Genomic DNA, 21540 nt, shown 5'->3' with positions numbered 1-21540 from the left:
CTGAGGGGGCAACACGTGGGAGTCTGATCCACCACCCGTCAACTGCAAATACATCCTGGCAAAAAATGATGACCCATTTCCTTCAAGTCTTCACAGTACATTCCTCCCCCTTTGCCGGCCATGAATCGCTTGGTAATTGAATTTTCCAGCCCGGTCGACAGTATCAGAGGCGCGCAGAGACGTCCAAGCTTTTTGTTCACTGAGTGAGTTACTCCAATCATCTCAAAGGATCAAGTCAGTGCCCATCGAGGCCTTTGATGTTCATAATGAGCGCTTCCCTCAGCTCAGCCCTGCAGCGCTGCACTGTATGTTTCTATAAAGGCGTTAGGATTTGAATGGGTGCGTGGGTGCTGCTGTGGTGCAGGGGGAGAGAGGGGAGCCGAACCAAATGTGCTTTTCATTAAAGATGAAAGCAGGGAGAGCTTTTACTGTTTCAGACGTCTGTTTATGGTAAGTGTGAGGGTGTGTGTATGTGTGTATAGACATAAAAGAGAAGTTTACCTTTGACCCCCAGTGATTTGTTGTTACCTGAGGGCACGGCAGTGGTGAGCAGAGGAGGCTCAGTGCCACATTGGCTAACATTTGTCTTTTCCAGACAGACACTAAAAGGGAAATTGTTCACTGCATTCATCTTAAAGCTGCTCAATCGTGCACACTTTAGCTCACAGAGAGAAGTTTACATTCCCACCTTCTGTGGATCGAAATCCAACTGGTCACATCAGTCAGCAGTGCTTTAACGCTCCAGTTACAGATATTACTGTTAGATTAAATGTCTACTGTGATAGATGTGGCTTGTTGGGACTCAGTTTGGTCACAGGTACTCTGTGGAAATGTTGACCACTAGTGGCGCCACAGAGCAGCGTTTTCATTTGTAGTTTCCTGTTTTGTTTGCATTGGATGGAGGTGGATGCAAATGCAATGCTTGAGCATAAAGGCAATGTGAGACATACTCATGCCACTGACTTCATGCTATTCTGCCAAAGAAGCTTAGCGATATGCCCACACAGGCAGGGAGTAAAAAGTGTGCTAGCTAACAGACATGGATGTAAATAATAAGGGACTTGGATTTTTTTTAACTGGCCTTGTAAATGTTTCATGAGGAATTACATTTTCCCACGGACTGTATATAACACTATCCTTAAATAAAGCCAATATATTCTGGACACGGACGAAGCCATCAGGTGATAGATCCACGCTTTCTACAGTAGATTGCAGCTCAAGGCGCAATGTTCTGTCTGACCCTGACCGAATCCAAGAGAACATTTTTTTTTGTCCAAGCGGGTCGGGTCAGATGGGTTCGGGTATCCTGACTCTAACACGCTCAACCAATCATGAGTCAGTCTCGGCAGTCAATCATGACATTTTATGCCATTTCTATAGCATCAAATAATTAAAACAAAACTGACTGGAAAAATTTGCACTTGATCAGCAGAGTGACAAGAATATACAACCTAAAATGAGAAAGATGTATTTGATGTGTATTTCTACTTTATATTTTGGCCCCTGGCCCTTCCACTAACACGTTGGAGGCAGGGTTTATGACCTATGCTGCAGACAGCCACCAGGGCTACAATCAAGAATCTTTGGCTTCACTTTTGGGGAGCAGTCATGTCGTCTATCTTTTAATACATATGCAACGTGTTTGTTATATGCACAATCATTTTGAGAAAACATGAAGTAAGCATAAACAGAATTTTTGTTTTGTCCATAGGGAACCTTTAACATTTCAGGATGTGTTAAATGAACTTGAGGCTAAATGTGTAATGCATTGAATCATATGGGAATGACAGCACACACTTTACACTGTTACACACTCATTTTGTTTGAAGCTCTGAGGTCCTTGTTGTTATGGTTTTATTTATGTTTAATTCTAACTGCTTTCATCTATTTTATTTCCAATGGGCAGGGTTTTGTTTTCAGCGAAATAGGTCCAATAAACAAATCCTATGCTATGTGTTGAGCATCACACAACAAACAGACAATAAGTTGGTGAGTAGACTATGAAAACTAGTGTATGGATAAAAATAGTCTCCAAGTGAATCCATTCACTAGTTAGTCTTTTTTGGTAAAGAAGCTGATCTCAACATGAAAAAGTTGACGTCAACATAGACAGAAGTGACACGAGACAATATATGGACAGCCCAATATCACATAGAGTAACATGGACAGTGCAGAGTGAACTTTAAACACAGTAAATACTGGACTCGTGTTCATCAGCTCCTGACCTACATCCACGTGTCCTCATGCGTATATCGCTGCTGAGACGTGATTGGTTGATTGGATAATTGGATGAATAAGCACGTGTACAGTCGTGCACCTGCACAGAAACACAGACCAGGATAATTACAGCCAACACACATGTCTGGTAGAGAAGGAGCACACAACCATGCTACTGGAAAAACTGAAGCAGTAACAGCCCGACAGCTCAAGATGCGCTGTTGTAGCTGAGCAGTTGAATCTGTGAGTAGGTGGTCATGGTGGGAGGCAGAGCCTGTTTCTAAAGTAGAGAGTGAGAAAGACATCTCAGTGGTGATTAACACTCCTATATACTCATGTACGTCCGCAGTGACGATTTCCCACCATCAGAATTAGATTTGAATAAACACATTGAACATGTTGTGCCTGGCTCAGTTTGGGATGTTCTTCTCTATAACAGCTGTGTGATTTAGGCTGACAGATGAGTGTGCTTCATATAAATCATGTTAATTCCCACCCAGGCTCACTGGAATGTGAGGCATGTACAGTTTGTCATACAACTAAAAATCAAGCTTTTCCAGATCAGGACATATGATTCACACGTTAAAGTGAACGCAACGGTTTCCCCAGGAATTCAGGCTCAGTGATTTGACAGTGAAGAGTGTCTGGACATTTGCATCATATTTATTTTCACATAAATCTATAAATGTTCTCTGTCAACAACAATCAGGAACACAAACTAGAACAGATTTTCATGATGTCAGTTTGCCAAGTCACAACTTAATCCACTAAAGCTGCAGTGAGAATGAAAGAATGCGTAAGGCCACATTAAAGAGATATGCAACACCCTGCAGTGACCAGTCATCTCTCCTGGATCTAAAGATTGTGTTTAATTTATCAAACAGGACCGACAGTGCGTGTTATCGCTGACTGATGGAAACAGTGTCTCTCCAAAACTTGGGATAAAAACAGTCCAGTCTCAAAAGTATTGAGCTTTTTGACGGTGCATTTTTTAGGGTAATTCAGGGTTTTTTAATAGTTTATTTAACTGAAATAGTAGTAGTGTTAGTGCTTAATTGTGTTTAAATAGGAGAATTCTACTTTGTTAAAGATCTGGGCCCACATACAGAGCCTTGCGTCCTCCTCTGCAACTGCGAGTTCAATTCTGACCCAGTCCTTTGCTGTGTGTCTTCCCCCATTCTCTCTCTCTCTCTCTCTCTCTCTCTCTCTCTCTCTCCATTTCCTGCTTGCACTGTCCTATCAACAAGAACAACCCAAAATGTCTTTTTATATTAAAGATCAGCAACTTGAAAATACATGGTTTTCCTTGTACAACAAGTAAAAGATAGAACTTCTGTGTGTGGAAGTTAATGAAGTTGACCTTGGTTATCGTAGTTCAGTTGGCTTAGTTAGAAGTTTGTAGACTGTCAGTCCTCGACAGAGGTTCCAAGTTGAAGTCACATGATGATACTTGAGCTATCTCTATCTGCTGAATGAAGATGAGATGCAGCTACTTTTGTCTTACCTGGAGAACTAAACCTGGAAATTTGGGTTATTATACATATAACAGGCTTTTGGATATGAAGTGTCAAAGTGGTCTTCAGAGTGCTCAACAACCAGAGAGTCACTGAGAAGACACCATGTGGATTCCTATGGATATTTCACAATAATATAGTTCACTGCATTATTCTGATCCCTGTAGAAAACAACATGTCAGAAGTGCCTGGGTTTTAAGTAACTGACTTTATAATTGAAACTCACACTTGAGTTTGACCTTTCGTTCATTGTTCTTTGCAATTGTTTGTTTGATTCATGTATCTGTCTGTGTTAATTCACATTTTTGAATGTGTCCACAAATCTCTGGATGTAGATTTGTCAGTTTTTTAAAAACATAGTCATGCACAAGGCCTCTGTAGACAATGTCCAGTACATGTTAGAGAATGGCGTTCAGAATAAGCTGCTTAGGCCTGACAGAATAAACGTCTGTTCCCCTCACTGTATGCTCAGCCCTCAGCGAGTCTGGTTTAAGGTTAACTTGAGCAACACAGGATTTCTTTATCCAGAAGAATGAGAGCCTTGTGCACTGTAACCGTGTTGGGGCGAGGCTGACCGGACAGGAAAACTGGGAGAGAGAGAGAGGTCCATGTGTTCAAGCAGTGTGTGTGTGTGTGTGTGCGTGAATGAGTGAGTAATGCCAAAGGGGAGAGAGAGAGAGAGAGAGAGAGAGAGAGAGAGAGAGAGAGAGAGAGAGAGAGAGAGAGACACCAATTGGAGAGTGAAGAGATGGAGTGAGAGGGAGGTGACCAGCAGCAGCCAGACAGTGTGTGTCAGCAGTGTCGGCCACATGGCTTTAGCCAAGTGTGTGTTATGACCGTGAGAGACATAAAGAGAGTGTGTGAGTAAAGAGGAGACAGTGAGTGACAGAAGAGAGAGGGGAGGGGGGGACACAGAGGAAGCCACTTCTTTGGAAGCCAGTCAGAGTTTTGTGTCTTTCCATGTGTTTTTGATCTGTGACACGAGCAGTGCCGTCCCGTCTTCATGAGCAGCAGTGGTGTGTTTGTGTCGTCCTGTGGTGTTACTGGGCCCTCCCACCACACACACCCACCACTCAGTCAGGTAAAGTTGAAGTTTCACACTTGGGTGATAAAAGGCCTTTGTCAAACTGGTAGTTTTCAAAATGCTGCGGTTATGTGTGTGTTTGTGTGTGTGCATGTGTGAGTTCATGTTTTGTGTATTTCTACTAGTTAACAAAGTGAAATTTGATTTAAAAGCAGCACATTTGCCTTTTATGTTATTTTTTGCAAATGCTATTTGTGTCTCGCTGTGATTATAATGATTTCAGTTTTGTATGCACTCACAGTGTAGAAGCTCCTGAAAATGTGCACAGTGCTGTGGTGTTTAGCACCGTTTCCTCACAGCAAGAAGGCTCCCAGTTCGAATCCCAGCCCGGGTCTCTCTGTGTGGAGTTTGTATGTTGTCTATGTGGGTTTCTTTGTGCACTCCAGCTTCCTCCCACATTCCTAACACATGCAGATTGGGGTTAGGTTAATTGCAGACTGTGAGTGTGTTTGGTTGTTTGTCTCTCTATGTTGGCCCTGCATGCGTATACCTCTCACCTAATGTCAGTGGGGATTGGCTCCGGACCCCTGTGATAAGCGGGATAGATAATGGATGGATGTGTTTTTCCCTGTGGGATCTCTGTGTTGTTTTCTCCTTCTGAGGTTCATTGTGTCTCAGGTTTATCAGCAGCACAGACGCAACAGTCCAGGCTGAGTTTGTCAGGTGCAGGAGTCTCAGACAGTTGTGTAACATGAAAGAGCTTGTGTCTATTCCACTGAGAATGATCTCCTGCCTAAGCAGCTCCTCTCAGTGCTACAGAGCCTCTTATTGCCTTTAAACTCATTGTTTGTTTTGGTGACCACAGCTTGTAAAGTTTTAGGTCACTCTCACTGCTCTCATCGACCAGCGTGCCAGAAACAGCAGGTTGTTTTCAGCTAAAACATTAACAACTAGCATGCACAGTGGAGCATTTAACAGCTAAGGATACAGAAATGTTTGTCAGAAGTGGGTGGAGACCAAAACAGAGGTAAAAATAGAGGGGTCGCTAATGTTGCTTTATGTCTGCTGGATGTGTAAATATACCATAATTCACCATAATAACTTCATAAAGTAATAATACATCTACCTCCAAGTATATTTCATTATTTGTGCCTTGAGTGGATGTTTTGCAATTCTTCTGTCTACAGATTACTGTGAATAATGCCACTGTAAATACTTAATCATATTGTGATATTGTGTTATTAATTTCAGTTTTTCAACCTATTGGGAATGATCTCTTATTTCTTTATTTTACAAAAATTGTCAAAAGAGTCACAAAATCATGTTTACAGTTTTTGCATTTATAAAGCAAAGCAAATCTTGAGTAAATATGTTTTTTGAGACCATCAGTGTTTCTCTACCTGGAGGAAAATACTGTAAGTCATAAATTTGAGGAGAACAGCAAATCATGGTTCTGTGAGAGGCAGTGCTCCCTCAATGCCACGTTAGTTAGTCGGCCCTCCCACCCCCCACCCACCCCCCGAAACACAGGCTGCTTTATTGGGAGAGAGAGAGAGAGAGAGAGAGAGAGAGAGAGAGAGAGAGAAAGAGCACCAAAGCAGAGCCGGGCCACATTTTTCGGGCGCCTGGCAGAGAAAACGCCTGCACAGAGTTCCCAGACTGCAGCAACTCTCCAGCCAATGATAATAATTCCTTTGTTACGTGAACTCATTCTGTTCAGGGCACAATCAGGCCAGCACAGAGGCACTCTATCTACTCCCCCCATCAACCTCACCCCATCACCCCCTCACCCAACATCTCTCCGGTCCCACTCTCGTACTGTGTTTGGGTCTGAATGCCTCCTCTGCGTTCTGGGTACTCCACTCCTGCTGGTAGTGATACAGGTGACCTTGAGGGAAACATTTTGATTTTGTTTTCCCTGGAGAGAGCCAGCCTTGTTGGATATTCACCAGCAGAGGACTTTTAATACGCTTACGATGTCAGTGGATCCCGGCTGCTCTGTTTATGACCCGTGGGAGAATGAATTTAATGAGGAAAAATGAGCAGATGCTGGCAGTTATCGGTTGTAAAAGTGGAGCAGGAGACAGAGCATCATTACATGCAGCCAATTTGCTTCATAAAACATCAGATTATTTGTCAGTGGTGTGAAACTGTTTGAGTGGTAATTGACCTCCGTGTGTTAACTGGAGAGGATGGGTACTACAGATGTGGTTGTGCTCATTTATTTGACATGCCACTAATTGAGTGTGGGGAGGCTTAATGAAAGGTTCATATTTGCACTGAGCTGCAGAATTAAAAACGACTGCTGGGATCCTTAAAACTTTATTTAAAATACACACTGAAGTGATGGAGGTGCTGTAATGAAGGAAACAAAAAAGTCTTTACTAATTCAATTTCAGATTGTAAAATAATGATACTATAAATATGCCCCAAAAAATCTGAATGCAGTGTTCTAATCAACCTTCTGATGACTCCCATGAATGCAAGTTAAGCTGATTGGTTTTATTGGGATGAATTATAATTAAAGGTCAGAATCCTGATGAAATAATAAACATGTTATAGGGCCAAAATAGAATTAATTTTGCCATGCTTTGAAAACATTTGACAGACTGAAATGTATAGTTGAAGAGTTGGCAAGAAACACAAACAGTCTGACAGATGTTACATCAAACTTTCAGCTTGGTCACAGTACTTGAAACCACAAACACAGTGTATATACATTTAAATCTTGATATAGTTCTTGGCCATATCGTCCAGGTCTAATCAGCAGCGGTTCAGTTGTACCTGTGATATGTAAGATATGGCTCGTAGTGACTAACTCACCGACTCCCTCAGCTCTGTGGAGCATCTTAGCACCTTTCAGCTCACCGGTTTTGGTTTTACAGGCCACAGCTTTACTGTTCTTGTTTGGTGTCACCATTCTCATTAGTGTCGTTCACAGCAGCAACAGGGCGCTGGCTTCAGGAAACACAAACTCTTTGTACACTGGCTGGCAAGCACCAAACAGCAGGCACACAAAGTTAACAACCAGTGAATGTAGTGGGGCATTTAGCAGCTGAAGAGCCACACATGTTTCCAAAGAGTTGATGAAGAGCAGAGCCAAGAGTGAATGTTGGACTTACATTCACCAAACATGACTCCAAATAGATGCTTATATCACTAAAATGTAATTTAACAGCTTTTTCCACTTCCACCGATTATTTCTGTCTGATCTCTACATTTAACTTGATAATGAGAACGGCACTCAGAGAGCACATATCTCCGCCAAGGTCCAGCAGTCCCCTTATGAAACCACATTTAAATTCACTAGATCTGAATCCTTATTTGGATCAGCACCAAACTACACACTCATATATATCAGTCCCCTAAAAATTTTCATCAAGATCCATGAATTATTCTCTGAGAAATCCCCCCAAAATTGTGATAAAGGGTTATTGTTAATGTAATGTAAATGAAAGTGTTTTAAAAAAACTGATTCTGCCCTGACCAATACCACATCCTTCCACCAATTAAGTTTCCTGGTAACCAGTTCAGTTGTTTTTGTGTAATCTTCCTTACAAACAAACAAACTCCTCGGCAAATGTAATAACAGTCAAGTCTTGGCCTTGTCCTTTAAAGTTCAGAGGTCATGTTGTGATGGACTTGATTTGACTCATATCCTCACATACTCCTCACTGCACTCTGCTCCTCACACAAACAGCTGTGCAGTCTGCTGCCTCTAGCTGCAGCACACACACACACACACACACACACACACACACACACACACACACACACACACACACACACACACACACACACACACACACACACACACACACACACACACACACACACAGAGGCAGCCAATCAGAATGCATATCATCTGCAGACTGGGATATGACCTCTGCAGATATTTCCCCCCAATATTCTTTCCTCCTCTATCATTTCCTCCCTTCATATTGTTTGTTTTTGATCTGCAGAATGCCTTAAGGCCAGAGATTCAGCCCCAAACAAAGACAGAACCATTATCAGACCGCTCACTCACCTCACCTCACCTCACCTCACCTCACCTCACCTCACCTCACCTCACCTGCTGTACATAACTTCATATAGGCTACAGTTAGTTGCAGCATCTAACCTTCTGTGAGGAAGATTCTGCAGTCATATATATACATACACAAAAAATACACATCCCATCCCAGTGTTTTGCCCCAGGAGGGGTTGCCATGGTAACTAAGGATTTGGCAGAGACAGTAGTCTGGTAAGGGATGAGATGGTGATTAAGCTGCTGCTTCTCATCTTCACCAGGCCAACACACACACACACACACACACACACACACACACACACACACACACACACACACACACACACACACACACACACACACACACACACACACACACAGCTTGAAACTGTGTTGGGCAAATATGGTGTTGACAACATATGGTGTTGACAACATATTACTGTGAATATATAATATAATTATAGTATAAATTATGATATTACTACATATAAAATTAATGTAGCAGGACATGCTGATGAACAATTTTTAAAATATGTCTGAAAATCTGATATTTACTGCAAAACATCCTGTATAAGTAAGAATTTTAAAGAAAGGTATTCATCAGATGAAAATGTAGCGAACATGTGTACACACATCATATCGTTTAACTTTTCCATTTCTCTATTCAAAGCTCACTTTTGCAGAAATCTTCATGCAGTTCTCTTTACAGCTCAGCTCCACAGTTAATGTCACATCCAAAATGCACTGATGCACTGTAACCAAAACAGTTGACACACATCTCTGGATCAACTCCCGACCAGAACATAACATTTGTCTCTTAGCAGTGACACTTTGTCGCTCAGAACTGAGGGACCTCAAATCTCTTTAACAGCAGGTGGCATTGCAATACAAACCAATATTTTATTTGAAATAGCTTTAATTGCTTTATTTATTTATTTGGCATTAACCAAGATTTCATTAGAAAATAAGGTTGTGCCACCTTACATGTCGATGAAATGATTCAGACATGATCTAAGTCAATCCAAGTGCATAAAAAGAAATAAAAGTCATATAGTTATGTAGTCCAAAACTATACATACCTCTATAGCATATCTGCTGATAAAGACATGAAGCTGTGTTAACTAGTCAGTCCTGTCTTCTGCATCTGACCACACATTCTCATCAATATTGTTCTCTCTCCTGCAATACACCAAGAAAAGATTTATTTTTATTTTTTGCATATCTGATCCATCCCTGACAATCATCTGCAGATGTGTGCAGACGTCCAGTATAACTGCGTAACCCTCCACCTCCATGAGGAGGAGAACTCCTCTGTGGAGCTGAGGAATGCAGAGAAGGGCCAAAAACTACTTTCCCGCACAGAGATGAGGATTTGACCTCACCTCGCTCCTTTCCTCCTCACCTGGCAGCCACAAGTCTCTTATACGTGGAATGAAATATGAAGTCAGTATTGTGCAATGTGCATGAGCGTGTGCTTTCTCACATGAGAGAAAGTGTTGAATACAGACAGTGTGTGAATTCACTAGTGATATTATGCATGTTTTCCAGAGACATAAGGAAGCACAGTAAGTGTTTCCAGTGTTTCTGCTGGTTTTCCTCAGTGTAATGAGGCTGAATGACGGGACAACACATGGAGGTAACAGAGGGCTCATTGGCTGTCTGTGAGCATGTCTGCTCCTTGGATCAGATTCCATGACTCAAAGGGATATCCCACGCTGCCTCCAGCCTCTCTCCATTTCCCTTCCCTCCCCACCCCACCACTGCCTCCTACTCCCCGTCACTCCCTTCTCTTATAGTTCACCACCAACAATGTTCACTCCTAACATGCGACTGTGCTGGGAGGAATTTGGACGTATGAAAATATGGACACAGGATGGTTTTTTGAAGCTTAACTTTGAATGAACTGGAAGCATCAAACTGCAGAGAAGAGAGAGGGGAGGGTGAGTGACAGTGTGTGTGTGTGTGTGTGTGTGTGTGTGTGTCAGTCACATTAAAGTTAAAGGGATATTTCACAGAAAAAATTATATTCACTCATTATCTACCCACAACTTGGATGACACCACTAGCAGTATGGAGGCATTTTATGTTTTCTTTCAGTGTTTTTTTTTTTCAATTTACTTCAATTGTATTGGATTTGGCTCCTGCACTGTTTACTCCTGAGACACCAGAAGTGTATTTTTTGTGATGGTCCAACGGCATAGTTGTGAGTAGATAATTAGTAAATTTTCATTTTTCCGTGAACTATCCCTTTAATGCTGCATCTTCAGGAGAAAAAAGTGACACATTATGTTTTTTTGAGACAAATTTAAATAAAATAAAATATTTTAAAAGTTCTCTGTACCAGTTCTTAACAAATATTTTCTTCTACTGTAATTCTATTTTAGGTTGGTTTGAAATCTTGGCTGTATAAAACCCATTCTTTCCCACCTGAATGGATTGTAAAATGTCCCATTACCTCATTCAATAACTGGTAGTGAGTAAGTACTGGCCCCATATGTACTGGTCTATTCCTCATAGCTACAAACACATGTTCCTCCTCTCTGGCGTGTTGTGGTCCTGCAGTGTTTGTGAGTCGTGGTGCGGGTTCTTCAGGCCTGGACGCAGCAGCCGGCCAGTAGCGTTCCCGCTCCTCCTCCAGAGGATTACTGCTGTTGAAAGAGTCTCTTTGTACCACAAGGCTGGAATGCCTGTCCAGCTCCACGCCTTTGGGAAACACTGAGCCAAAAGTCAACGGAACCACTGAGCAATGGAATCCCCCACCCCACACTTTCCCTGTTCAGTCCCCCTGCTCAAGAGCTATTGTGGATGTGACACCTGGCATTCGCACGTGCATTTACCACTTTATTCCAAGTGTTTCATCTTCATTACTTTGTGAAGGCTGTGAGGCAAAACAACAAGCACCAGAGAGTCTGTGGTGGTTCGTCACTGGGAAGATAATGTTTCTATATTTCTCCCAAAGTATAGAAAAAATGGAGAAACAGAGCAGTGGTGCTGTTGGGATGATTTGAACTCTGATCTGAACAGAACGCTGATCAGAAAATGAATCACCTCTTGAGACTTTAAAGCTGCATTGATCCGTGTTCTGTCCACTACGATGATAGTAATATCTCCGATAGACATGAAGAAAAATATAAGCATTCAGTTAGACCCATGTTTGTGTCCATCTTAGCTTTGTTTTGTGCTTCACTGTCATGAATGATAAAGAGCTTTTTCTAGGCTTGAGTCAACCACTCTAAGTAATTTACAGTACTAGTCACATTCACCTATTCACATTCATACAACTGGTCTATACGCAGAGCTATTCATTTTTACACACATTCAAACATCTTGTCCAAGGGCAGTTCGGACTGGAAGAATCGGGGATCAAACCACTGACCTTTTGGTTCCTTGATGACCCTCTGCACCTCCTGAGTCACAGCAGCTCGCTGACTCCCCAGCTGTTTGGTGCTGGGGCTGAAAATGACGTTAGTGAAAATTGCCAAGATGAAGCGAAACAGTAAAGTTGTCGGTGTTAAAGCCAAAACGATCAAAACAAAAGAGCTGCTAGTGCTGAGGGGGAAACTGAGGACTGGTAGTAAGATTCACCTTCACATTACATACAGTTTTATGAAACCTTTATATTAAATTATAAAAATGTTTGATTTGTGCAGCTTTGAGTTCTTATAATCTGACTTTCTGGATGAAATACCTTGGGACCATTAGAGGGAAAGCTTCTTTGAACATGTCAGCATCGGATTCGGAAACAAAATCTGTGGATTATGAATTAAACTGGACAAAGAAAAGAGTTTTCAGAGAGTTTTTCAGAGTTCCCTGAAAATCCCAAATCTCAGTCTGTTGGTTTATCACCAGCTTTTTTTGGGATGCTAACAAACTATTCCTGCAACTCATATCATCACTGATAATATTTGCCTGCTGTGACTAACCATGTTTTGAATCTGGTCGTGTTTCTCATCAGCGTCATTCTTATCACCATATTATTAGTCCTTGGCTCTGGGCATTTGTTGGCGCAGCAGCACACTCACAGCTGTTGTTGCTCTTGGACGGTTGTTTGGTCTCAGTAGATTGATTCATTTGAAAACAGTGGAATTAAAGGAACAGTTGGTAGAGGACATTATTTTTGTTTTCATTACAGAAGTGAGTGTGATTCACAACAGATGGAGTTCCAGTAAAGAAACCTTTCATAACTTACTATCGGCAACACAGCAAATGGAAATATTGCGTGTGTGTATCTGTGGGTGGAGGGGAGGGACTTCTTTTCATAAAGTTAAATAAATAATATTTAATAACTGTTTCCACTTCTACTCTTGAGTAATGAGGCACTCAGAGAAACCCTGAGTCATCTGTGCCTCAGGGTCTCAGTACAGTTGCTGCTTTGCTGTGCTCGATGACAGTGGTTTGGATGGTGACAACATTTCCTTTATGGAGGCGTTGAGCTGTAATTTCTACTGTCACTGGAGACAATAATCTGATAATGGCAAGTCCTCAGATCCTCAGATCCTCAGAACTGCAGAGCTGCAGTTTCCCTGCTCGTAATAATTTCAGAGCTTTGCTGAAAAACACAAACTACAACAGATCCACAGTCAGGTTGTTATGTCCTGATGTACGCTGTGTTTACTCGTATCGTAACCCGTATTCATCTGTGGAAAGTCACCTGAGCGTTTTTTCAGCCACAGATCGTTACTGTGAGATATAGTTGAATAGTTCGAGGGCATCTCAGCAGTAGTCATCAAAGAAGGTGGGATCTATTTTCATCCACTTAACTCCCATATTTTCTCCCATTCTGTCCTGGGAAGCCTCTCATTTCCTGCCAGTCCAGTGTTTGTCTATGTGTGTGCACACTTTGTGTGTGTTCCTACCACTTTGTGTGTGTGTGCGAGACGCAGAGACGGGGCAGCTGGTGTGTTTAGCTGCCTGCTGATAATGGCGCCTCTCCAATGCTCGGAATTTTATGCCAAAATCATGAATCTGTGTTTACTCATGCTGTCGGGCTACGAGGGACATGCTGGTATCTCACTGTGCATAGATTTGCATCTTAATGTGTAGTTCCTAGGCTTAGTCTTATCTTTGGAAAAATACTATACTGGGTTGGGATTGGTGGACTCTACCTCCCTCTCTTTTAAAAGAGGGGGGGGTAAGTAACCTAAACCAAAACATTTACAAAAACCTTAAATCGTGTGAGAATGTCACTCCTCAATGGAAAGACTCCCTCCTAAGAGGTCTGGGAGTGGTCCAAGGCAGGTAGAGGGATAAGATCTGCACAGGCCAGCACCCTCCTCTGGGCCTGGGCCTGGGCCTGGCATTTAAAGCATTTAAAATAGGAAATCTATTTAAAGCTGTAGTGATATGTTGATGTATATATCTATTTTTTCAGTTATATATATTCTAGATGTTTAGTCAATATTAAGATATTATAGATGCATAATGAACTAGATTTTTGTTTTAGGTCACTTTGGGTCAGAACAAAAAAAGTTTGACATTTATGACCTCATAAAGTTTGTCATGTTAACGTGTTAGCTAAGATGTGGCTAATTACACATTGAGTGGACGCACAGCATAGCATTGATTTGGAGTTGATGCCACATGATGAATATCACACAAAAATATTGTGCTATTTGGAAATAGTTGGCCAGTCGCTAACTTTGTTCATGCAGTCGCTTGGAATGTGTACAGTGTGTTTATCAGAGCCTTTAGCTAAAACAGTTGCCTAAAACCTGTTAGCTTAGCATAAAGACTGCAAACAGCAGTAAAGAGCAAGTCCGGCTGTGTGATAGAATACATCTGCTAACACTTTTAAGACTGATGAATCAAAACATTAGATTGCACAACAAATTAAAGTACAAGGCTCATGTTAAGCAAAACGACTGCTGACTGTTGCTTCATATTTCCTTGCAAGTGTTTTAAGAGATGCCGAAAAAAATGATTGAAGTTCACTTGGACTTTATCATGGAGGCAGACAAATATTCATAAGTAAAAATATGTCTCTCTACATTTTTCTCTATTTTTTCTGTTACAGTACAGTAAAAGTCAGATGTAGGAGTCTGAGCAGATGTGAGCAAACATCTGTGGTGTTCACCGTTGAGACCAGCTCGGTCCTGCAACAAAGGCCAACTCTGACCTTGGCCTGTGTCACTAACAGGAAATGGTCCCTGGAGCAGCTCGCTGTACAGGAAGTCTACATATAGTGACACTTAGTGACAGCGCTGGACGAAGCGTCTCTGTATGTCATCTTCTTCCTCAATCTGTCTCACACTTCCTCCTGTTGCCGACACACTCTGTTTCTGTCCCTGTTTAAGAATGTATCTGTTTAAAGACAAAGGGTTAGTGGGAGATAATCCCACATTGTAATCTACATCATTGGAAATATGCAAATATAATAGTGTTTTTCTTCTCTAGAACAATTTGTCAGTTTGGCCTTGAAAACAAACTTGATTCATTGTACTCTCCTTTTAGTGCGACATGAATAACATGATTATTAAAACTGAAGAGTGTCAGTCTTATGATAATAGAATAGGAGTGTTGACTCAGAGGTAGAGTGGGCCGTCCACTTACCAGAAGGTTGGCGGTTTGATCCCAGTCTCCTCCCATTCTGCTTGCCAAAGTATCCTTAGGCAAGATACTAGACCCCAGATTTTTATGATGGCTGTCCTGTGCAGCAGCACATTGATGCACTGTATTAATGTGTGTGTGTGTGTGTGTGTGTGTGTGTGTGTGTGTGTGTGTGTGTGTGTGTGTGTGTGTGTGTGTGTGTGTGTGTGTGTGAATGGGTGAATAACAAAACTATATGTATTGAAATTTGAGTGGTCATTAACTCCAGAAAAGCTCCACATGAATACAGTTATTTTAAAGAAACACACACACGCACACACACACACACATATTATTTGTATCAAATAGATGACTATTCATTTTGGTCAGGGTAAAACGATTTCTAACTTGACCGTTGATCTCATATTCCTCAGTTCAGTTCGATTCTTCAGTCACAATTTTGTCTGTCAGACACATTCTTTGTGTCGACGAGTTGCCAGAGCACAAAATGGAGAAAGTTGCTGCTGTTGTTTTTGTAGCTTTCTTGAAGCTGAGTCACCACAACTGAGGACGCCACTAACCAGAGCTATTCATGCTGAGCGTATGAAGTTTGTACATGATATGTTTAAGTTTGAATGCCACTGATATTTACTGTGCAATAAATAATGGGAAAATGGGAACAAGTTAAAGGACGTGGTTTGTCATGTTCGTACTGTGTCTCACACTAAAAAGTAACAGCTCCAGGGTTTCCACTGACTTCCAGAACATTCAATTCTTCAAAAAGAAAATGTATTTTAAGTTCCTGTAGGTCATCATGAGTTTATTTGTGTGATTTGTGTAGTTTGATAAAAAAAACACTTAAACAGTTGGTGCAAATTTTTGCAGTCTTCTGCCACTAAACATTTGGTGACTCGGTGACCGAGAATATAACAATATAAGAATGCTGGTATAAGCTCAAATGAACAAAAATATATGGAAATAATGATGAAAATATGACATTTATATTTGTTTGATGCACTGTTTGATGCACAGATTAAATTTCATTGAAATTGAATTGTATTTTCACCGTTTGTTAGCTTACTATAATAGCTAATTGTAGCATGTGCTGTAGCACGTTGAGTTTTGTGTTTTTTAAAGGCTGATCTTGGGGCGGCCATCACAAACCAACGTAGGTTGTAAATGCTCTGGTTTGTGCCATTTGTTCATGCAAACATGTATCTGACCTGCATGTGTTTCCAGTGTCAAATCCACATGTGTCCAGTTGTAGCAGAAACCTTTTTTGCCTTATTTTCTCAAACAGAACTTTTGTAATTTGTAAATGAATAAATTCAGTGGGTGGAAGAGGTTTTAGGTGGACTGAACCAATAGGGTCTGTGGGTGGGTGTATGAGATCAGATACAGGCTGTCTCCTCTGTGTTGTCAGACTGTGGTCCCATATAAAGTGTGTTGTGTGTGAGCCATAAATCCACTTTGAGCTCGGTGTCGGACTGTGCATTCCATGAGAGTAGACTTGTATAATTTATGTGCTTGGTTTTTCGATGTGTTATCTTGTCATTGATGTTACAATGGTTTATCCACATAAATGACCTCATAGCAAAACTCCACTGAGCTGCTGAGCCACTGACCTCAGTCATCCAGCTGAAAGAGGCTTTTATCTCAGGGTATTTTACACCTCTCTATGTTGAGGAACATTTTGACCATTTGCCTCTTGAGCTGTGCAAATGTATAAACAGCACATTGGCAGGCCTGTCTAAAAAGGAACCTGCAGTGGATCCACCCTTCTCCACTCGGCACAAGTTTACTGCATTTCTGTGGTGGCTCTCTAAAAACGGAATGTGTCATTTGACTTTGGCCACATCCAGCAAGAAAATACTACATAACACTTCAGCATACACATACAAGACTGCCTGAAATGGCAAGAATTCATCTCTTCATCTCTTTGTCTGTGACGGCTGCTGGAGAAACCGGACACCTGTCTCTGAGCGACTTTGTGCAATTTTCATACAGTATGTTTACCTGAATTGTAGTATGAGGCATTATTTGGACCAGATTTGGGACAGAATTTGGCGTCTACGTATCTGAGTGTGTATCTGTGAGAGGAAACCCTAAGGTCAGAGGGAATGAAAACGATGAGAAAAAAGAAGAGGGAATTACTAAGAAGAGGGAAATATAGAGGGATATAAAGATGGATGTCCCTGCAGGAGGAGGACTATATGGCAGGCTTCATTATCAGAGCTCAGGAGACAAGAGCAGAGCTGTGTGGTGGCAACTGGACCCTTGGTTAAATCAGGTCTTACCAACCTGCTGTTTCCTTCTTGAAATAATGAACATTTCTCACAAATTACTGGTGATTATTGCAGATTGAAAGCACAGATACAACTTTACATGACCTCAGTCATTGTGCTTTGTTTCCTAACCAAGGAATTTGACATTCCTCGGGTATTTCTGTGTCTGTTCTCAAGCCAATCTGAGAACAGTATCATTTAACAATGTGATAGATCATCTGTTCAAGGGATTTGAGCGTCTACAAAAGTTAAGAAAGATGTTGGCCTGAGTGTAGTGATTGGAGGTGGGTGTGTGTGTGTGTGTGTGTGTGTGTGTGTGTGTGTGTGTGTGTGTGTGTGTGTGTGTGTGTGTGTGTGTGTGTGTGTGTGTGTGTGTGTGTGTGTGTGTGTGTGTGTGGGTGTGTGTGTGGGTGTGCGTGCATGATTGTCACCAACACATCTCGTAAATCACTCTGTGTACTCCAAGTAGTTAAGATTAAACATTTCATATCTAGCGGCACCCTTCTAAGAATTTTCTAAGTTGAATTAAATTTAAATGTTCAATGTAAATATTCAAATTTGTTCCTTTTTTTAAAATAGACGAAGAAACCATGATTTATTCAACTGACAGATTTTTGAACAGTGTTTGGTGGAACATTCAGGTGGACGGGAACATCCACGTAATACAGTGAACGAGCCAAGTTATCCCTCTGAGCTAATGCTTGTACTAAATTATCAAACAAAAGCCAAAGACTAGTGGCGGAAAATCATGAGCATGATGAATAGATACATGATTTTATAAAAAACACAAATATAAAATCTGAATTGATACTTCATTCAAAAGTGTGTGAGTCAAAGTCACATTTTGTCTGATCACTGGAGAAACGACATAGATTAAGAATAGAATAAGAATAATTTGTATTAATTGTTGAGGTTAAACAATTATGAGTGATACTGTCTCTGTACAGTGACCATGAATCCAGACAGCTGATATAAAAGAGGAGGTGGATTCATGCACCCGTCAGGTGCTTATGAAATGTTTCATCCTTTTCTGTGTCTTCACATTCCTGATTATCTCCACATTCTCTGAGAGACGGTTTATTTATGCTGCAGTAGTGACTGCAGCTGGAGGAGAAGCTGTGCAGCATGAAAAACACAGACTTTGACTGCACTGCAAGTTCCTGTCCCTGTTTGATACCCTTAAATAAGTCATATGATCTGGTTTGATTTCAACTATTTCATGGCTTTATTGCAATTAGATTGGTTTTCATCCAAACATTATGCAAATGTTATCTAAAATTGAGAAAATTGGCAAAGAAAAATGCAAATGGATGCATATTTCCATCCACGACTGGTATGTGACTTTTAGGAGTTGGTTCATTAAGAAAAACAGATGGTGCTGCTAATTCTCCAGTCCAGTGTCTTCAGTGGTCATCGGGGGTCACAACGTTTTTTCACCAAGAGTAAAAACTGAATTTCAATTTAAAAAATACACATATAAACAAGCCTATAAAACTATAGTTCAGAGACATAATATGCTGTTGGAATATTAATGCTCATTGTAACATGAAAAAGTAACAGAGATATTTTAGAATTTTAAGAAACAAAGTAAACAACAATCAAAACTACATTTAAATGCATAAAAAACAAGTCAGTGAGGATATTCGAAGATAAAATATTTTTTAATTTGACTGAATGAAATCAGTCTCTCTGCAGCTGCATTCCATTCCACCTTCTTTTTCTCCCTCTATCCTCTATGTTATTCATTCCAGCTCACATTTGTATTCTACTTGGCACACTGCAGCTTCCCTCGCGTCTGCATTTCAAATTCCAACTAAATTATGAGCCTCTCTCGCTTTCATAACCCCATCAAAAAAAGATTCCCTCATGTGAGAGAAGAGGTCCATGCCTGTGCAACAGAAAACAATGCCAGCCTTTCTGCCCCTGGCATGAGAGGAGGGAGGGAGGGATAGAGAGAATAAGAGAGAGAAATGGAGAGATTGAGAGTTTTTTGTGTGTCAGTGAGAGTTGGTGGATGTGAGAGAAAGAGAAGCTGCTGATGTCCCTCCACAATCTGACACAACTGGACGTCAATATGGTGAGAACAAGCAGTCGCACTCACAAAAGTTCTCTTTTAGAACATTTCATTTAAAATCAAAATAGGAATTCTTGCTGAAAAACTGTTTTAGAGTTAGAGTTAGAGTTAACCCTAACCCTAACCCTAAACCTAACCCTAGTATTTAGAGAAGTCTGAAAATCAGCAAGCTAAATAACTAGCTCACTTAGATAACTATACAGTTGGCTATTGTGGCTAGTTCCAGGCTAGAGTAGGGCAATATAAAGTTCATCAAAATTAAAAGAACAAAAGACAAAAAACTTCACCTGCCTCCATACTTCTCCTGTGGTGTCATCCAAGTGTCCATAAGCCCCGACATTCATATTCGACTCGAAACAGCGTCAACTAACCATTGTTTAGCCTAAAAGTCCTCTGATATCCTCCTTGGAGCTGCGTTCGCGCACACACACACACCGAAAACACGCACATACTGCACACAAGCAGGGTGTGCGTAGCATCGTTACATCCGCTACCATCGCCACTTTCGGTAGCATATTTTTAGGCTAAAAATATTGTGTAAATGACGCAGTTTCGACTCAGATTTGAATGTCAGAGCTGCTGACACTTGGATGACACCACACGAGCAGTATGGAGGCATATTGTGTTTGAGACTGTGTTTTGATCACTCAAACACTTGATCCACCCCTCCATCGCCATAGTGGTGAGTGGGATGATCAGTGAATTGTAATTTTAGTGGCGGTAGTGGAGTTTCTATGCTGGTGTTGAGTGTCTTCCGGTTTCTGGTCCACTTATTTACAAATTCTCTGGCATGTCTGTTTACTTCAGAACAATAGCGAGTGTTACTAAGCGGATCGTGTTGGAGCTGATAGGTGTTGAAGAGCAATTACTTTCTCTTAAAGAACTGCAACAAAAAAAAAGAAAGACGCCATCCATGTTTGCTCCTTCAACACAATTCAAAAATGAAGGCGAGTCTGTCGGAGATGCGGTGCTACCAAGCGGACCAATCACAGCATTTGTGGTCTGCGTCGTCATGGCGCATGGTAAAATTTTGGGTGATTTGCGCGTCAGGGTACGGCGTAGGGCTCTGCTTGGGATACACGTCTACGTGTAGGTTACGACGTAACTTCACTGCAGAAGCATGAATTGGGCATTATTCTGCAGATAGGTCAAGAGCGCATGCAATAGGTTAAACTGATAGTGAGCGCCTCCTGCTGGATCGGGAAGAATACAACTTCAAACGGTCTGAGGAGCTTCTAGACTGTATACTTTGAATTTGAACAGATCACTACAGGTTGAATACAAACTTCTCCTTCCACATTGGAATTAATGTTTGAATTTCCATTAAAAAGTGACAGTTCTAGTTGTTAGAGCTGTCCACTTGAGAATGCATTTTTTCAGCCCATCCCAGGACGCTCTTACTTTTCCTTCCACCTTACTCTCCATTCCTCAGTTCCCACAGAGGAACTCTTCTCATGGAGGTTGACATTATTTGACCACCAGCCACATGATCAGATATCCTTGTTGGAAATAGTGAATGCTGAATGTCTGGACATACACCATCTGCTGACAATTACCAGGACGCAACATGCATGTGAAAAGAACTTGTGGTCAAGTGCAGAACACAGGGTTGACAAGTGTGGTTGTAAGCTATAATGTACATGTACTATATGTAGATATGTACAGTTTTGTGTGGAATTACTTTGGCTTCCTACATACAGTAGCTCAACCTATAAAACCAAACAAATACATTAAATACATAAAACACAGCAGTGATCCACATTTTGATGCCACTTGATGTTCGTGTTGTTAGTGTTGTCAGGTCAGTCTTTCTTGTTGCAGGGCAAATGGTGTCAGCCTCTCACACAATAGTTCATCAAGATCAGTGCATTTTGGATGTGAGACTAACTGTA

The 21540-nt window shown here is 41.2% G+C and overlaps 1 protein-coding gene across 4 annotated transcripts in view; it reads left to right on the top strand.

Moving 5' to 3' along the window:
• The first annotated feature begins 4516 nt into the window (after positions 1-4516).
• Positions 4517-21540, top strand: part of phldb1b (pleckstrin homology-like domain, family B, member 1b) — a 105820-nt gene continuing 88796 nt past the window's right edge. For 2 of the 4 annotated variants that reach the window (XM_047339562.1, XM_047339563.1), the window contains exon 1: positions 4517-4812. In XM_047339562.1, coding sequence (XP_047195518.1) covers positions 4735-4812 — 78 coding nt within the window. In that variant the 5' untranslated portion in view covers positions 4517-4734. The remainder of the gene's footprint in view (positions 4813-21540) is intronic. The other 2 variants (XM_047339564.1, XM_047339565.1) reach the window with 1 other exon arrangement.

The sequence above is a fragment of the Hippoglossus stenolepis genome, chromosome 4 (assembly GCF_022539355.2).
Source record: "Hippoglossus stenolepis isolate QCI-W04-F060 chromosome 4, HSTE1.2, whole genome shotgun sequence".
In the NCBI taxonomy this organism is placed as follows: domain Eukaryota; kingdom Metazoa; phylum Chordata; class Actinopteri; order Pleuronectiformes; family Pleuronectidae; genus Hippoglossus; species Hippoglossus stenolepis.
Note: the sequence above shows the minus strand (reverse complement) of the source record. Positions and strands in the feature narration are given on the sequence as shown.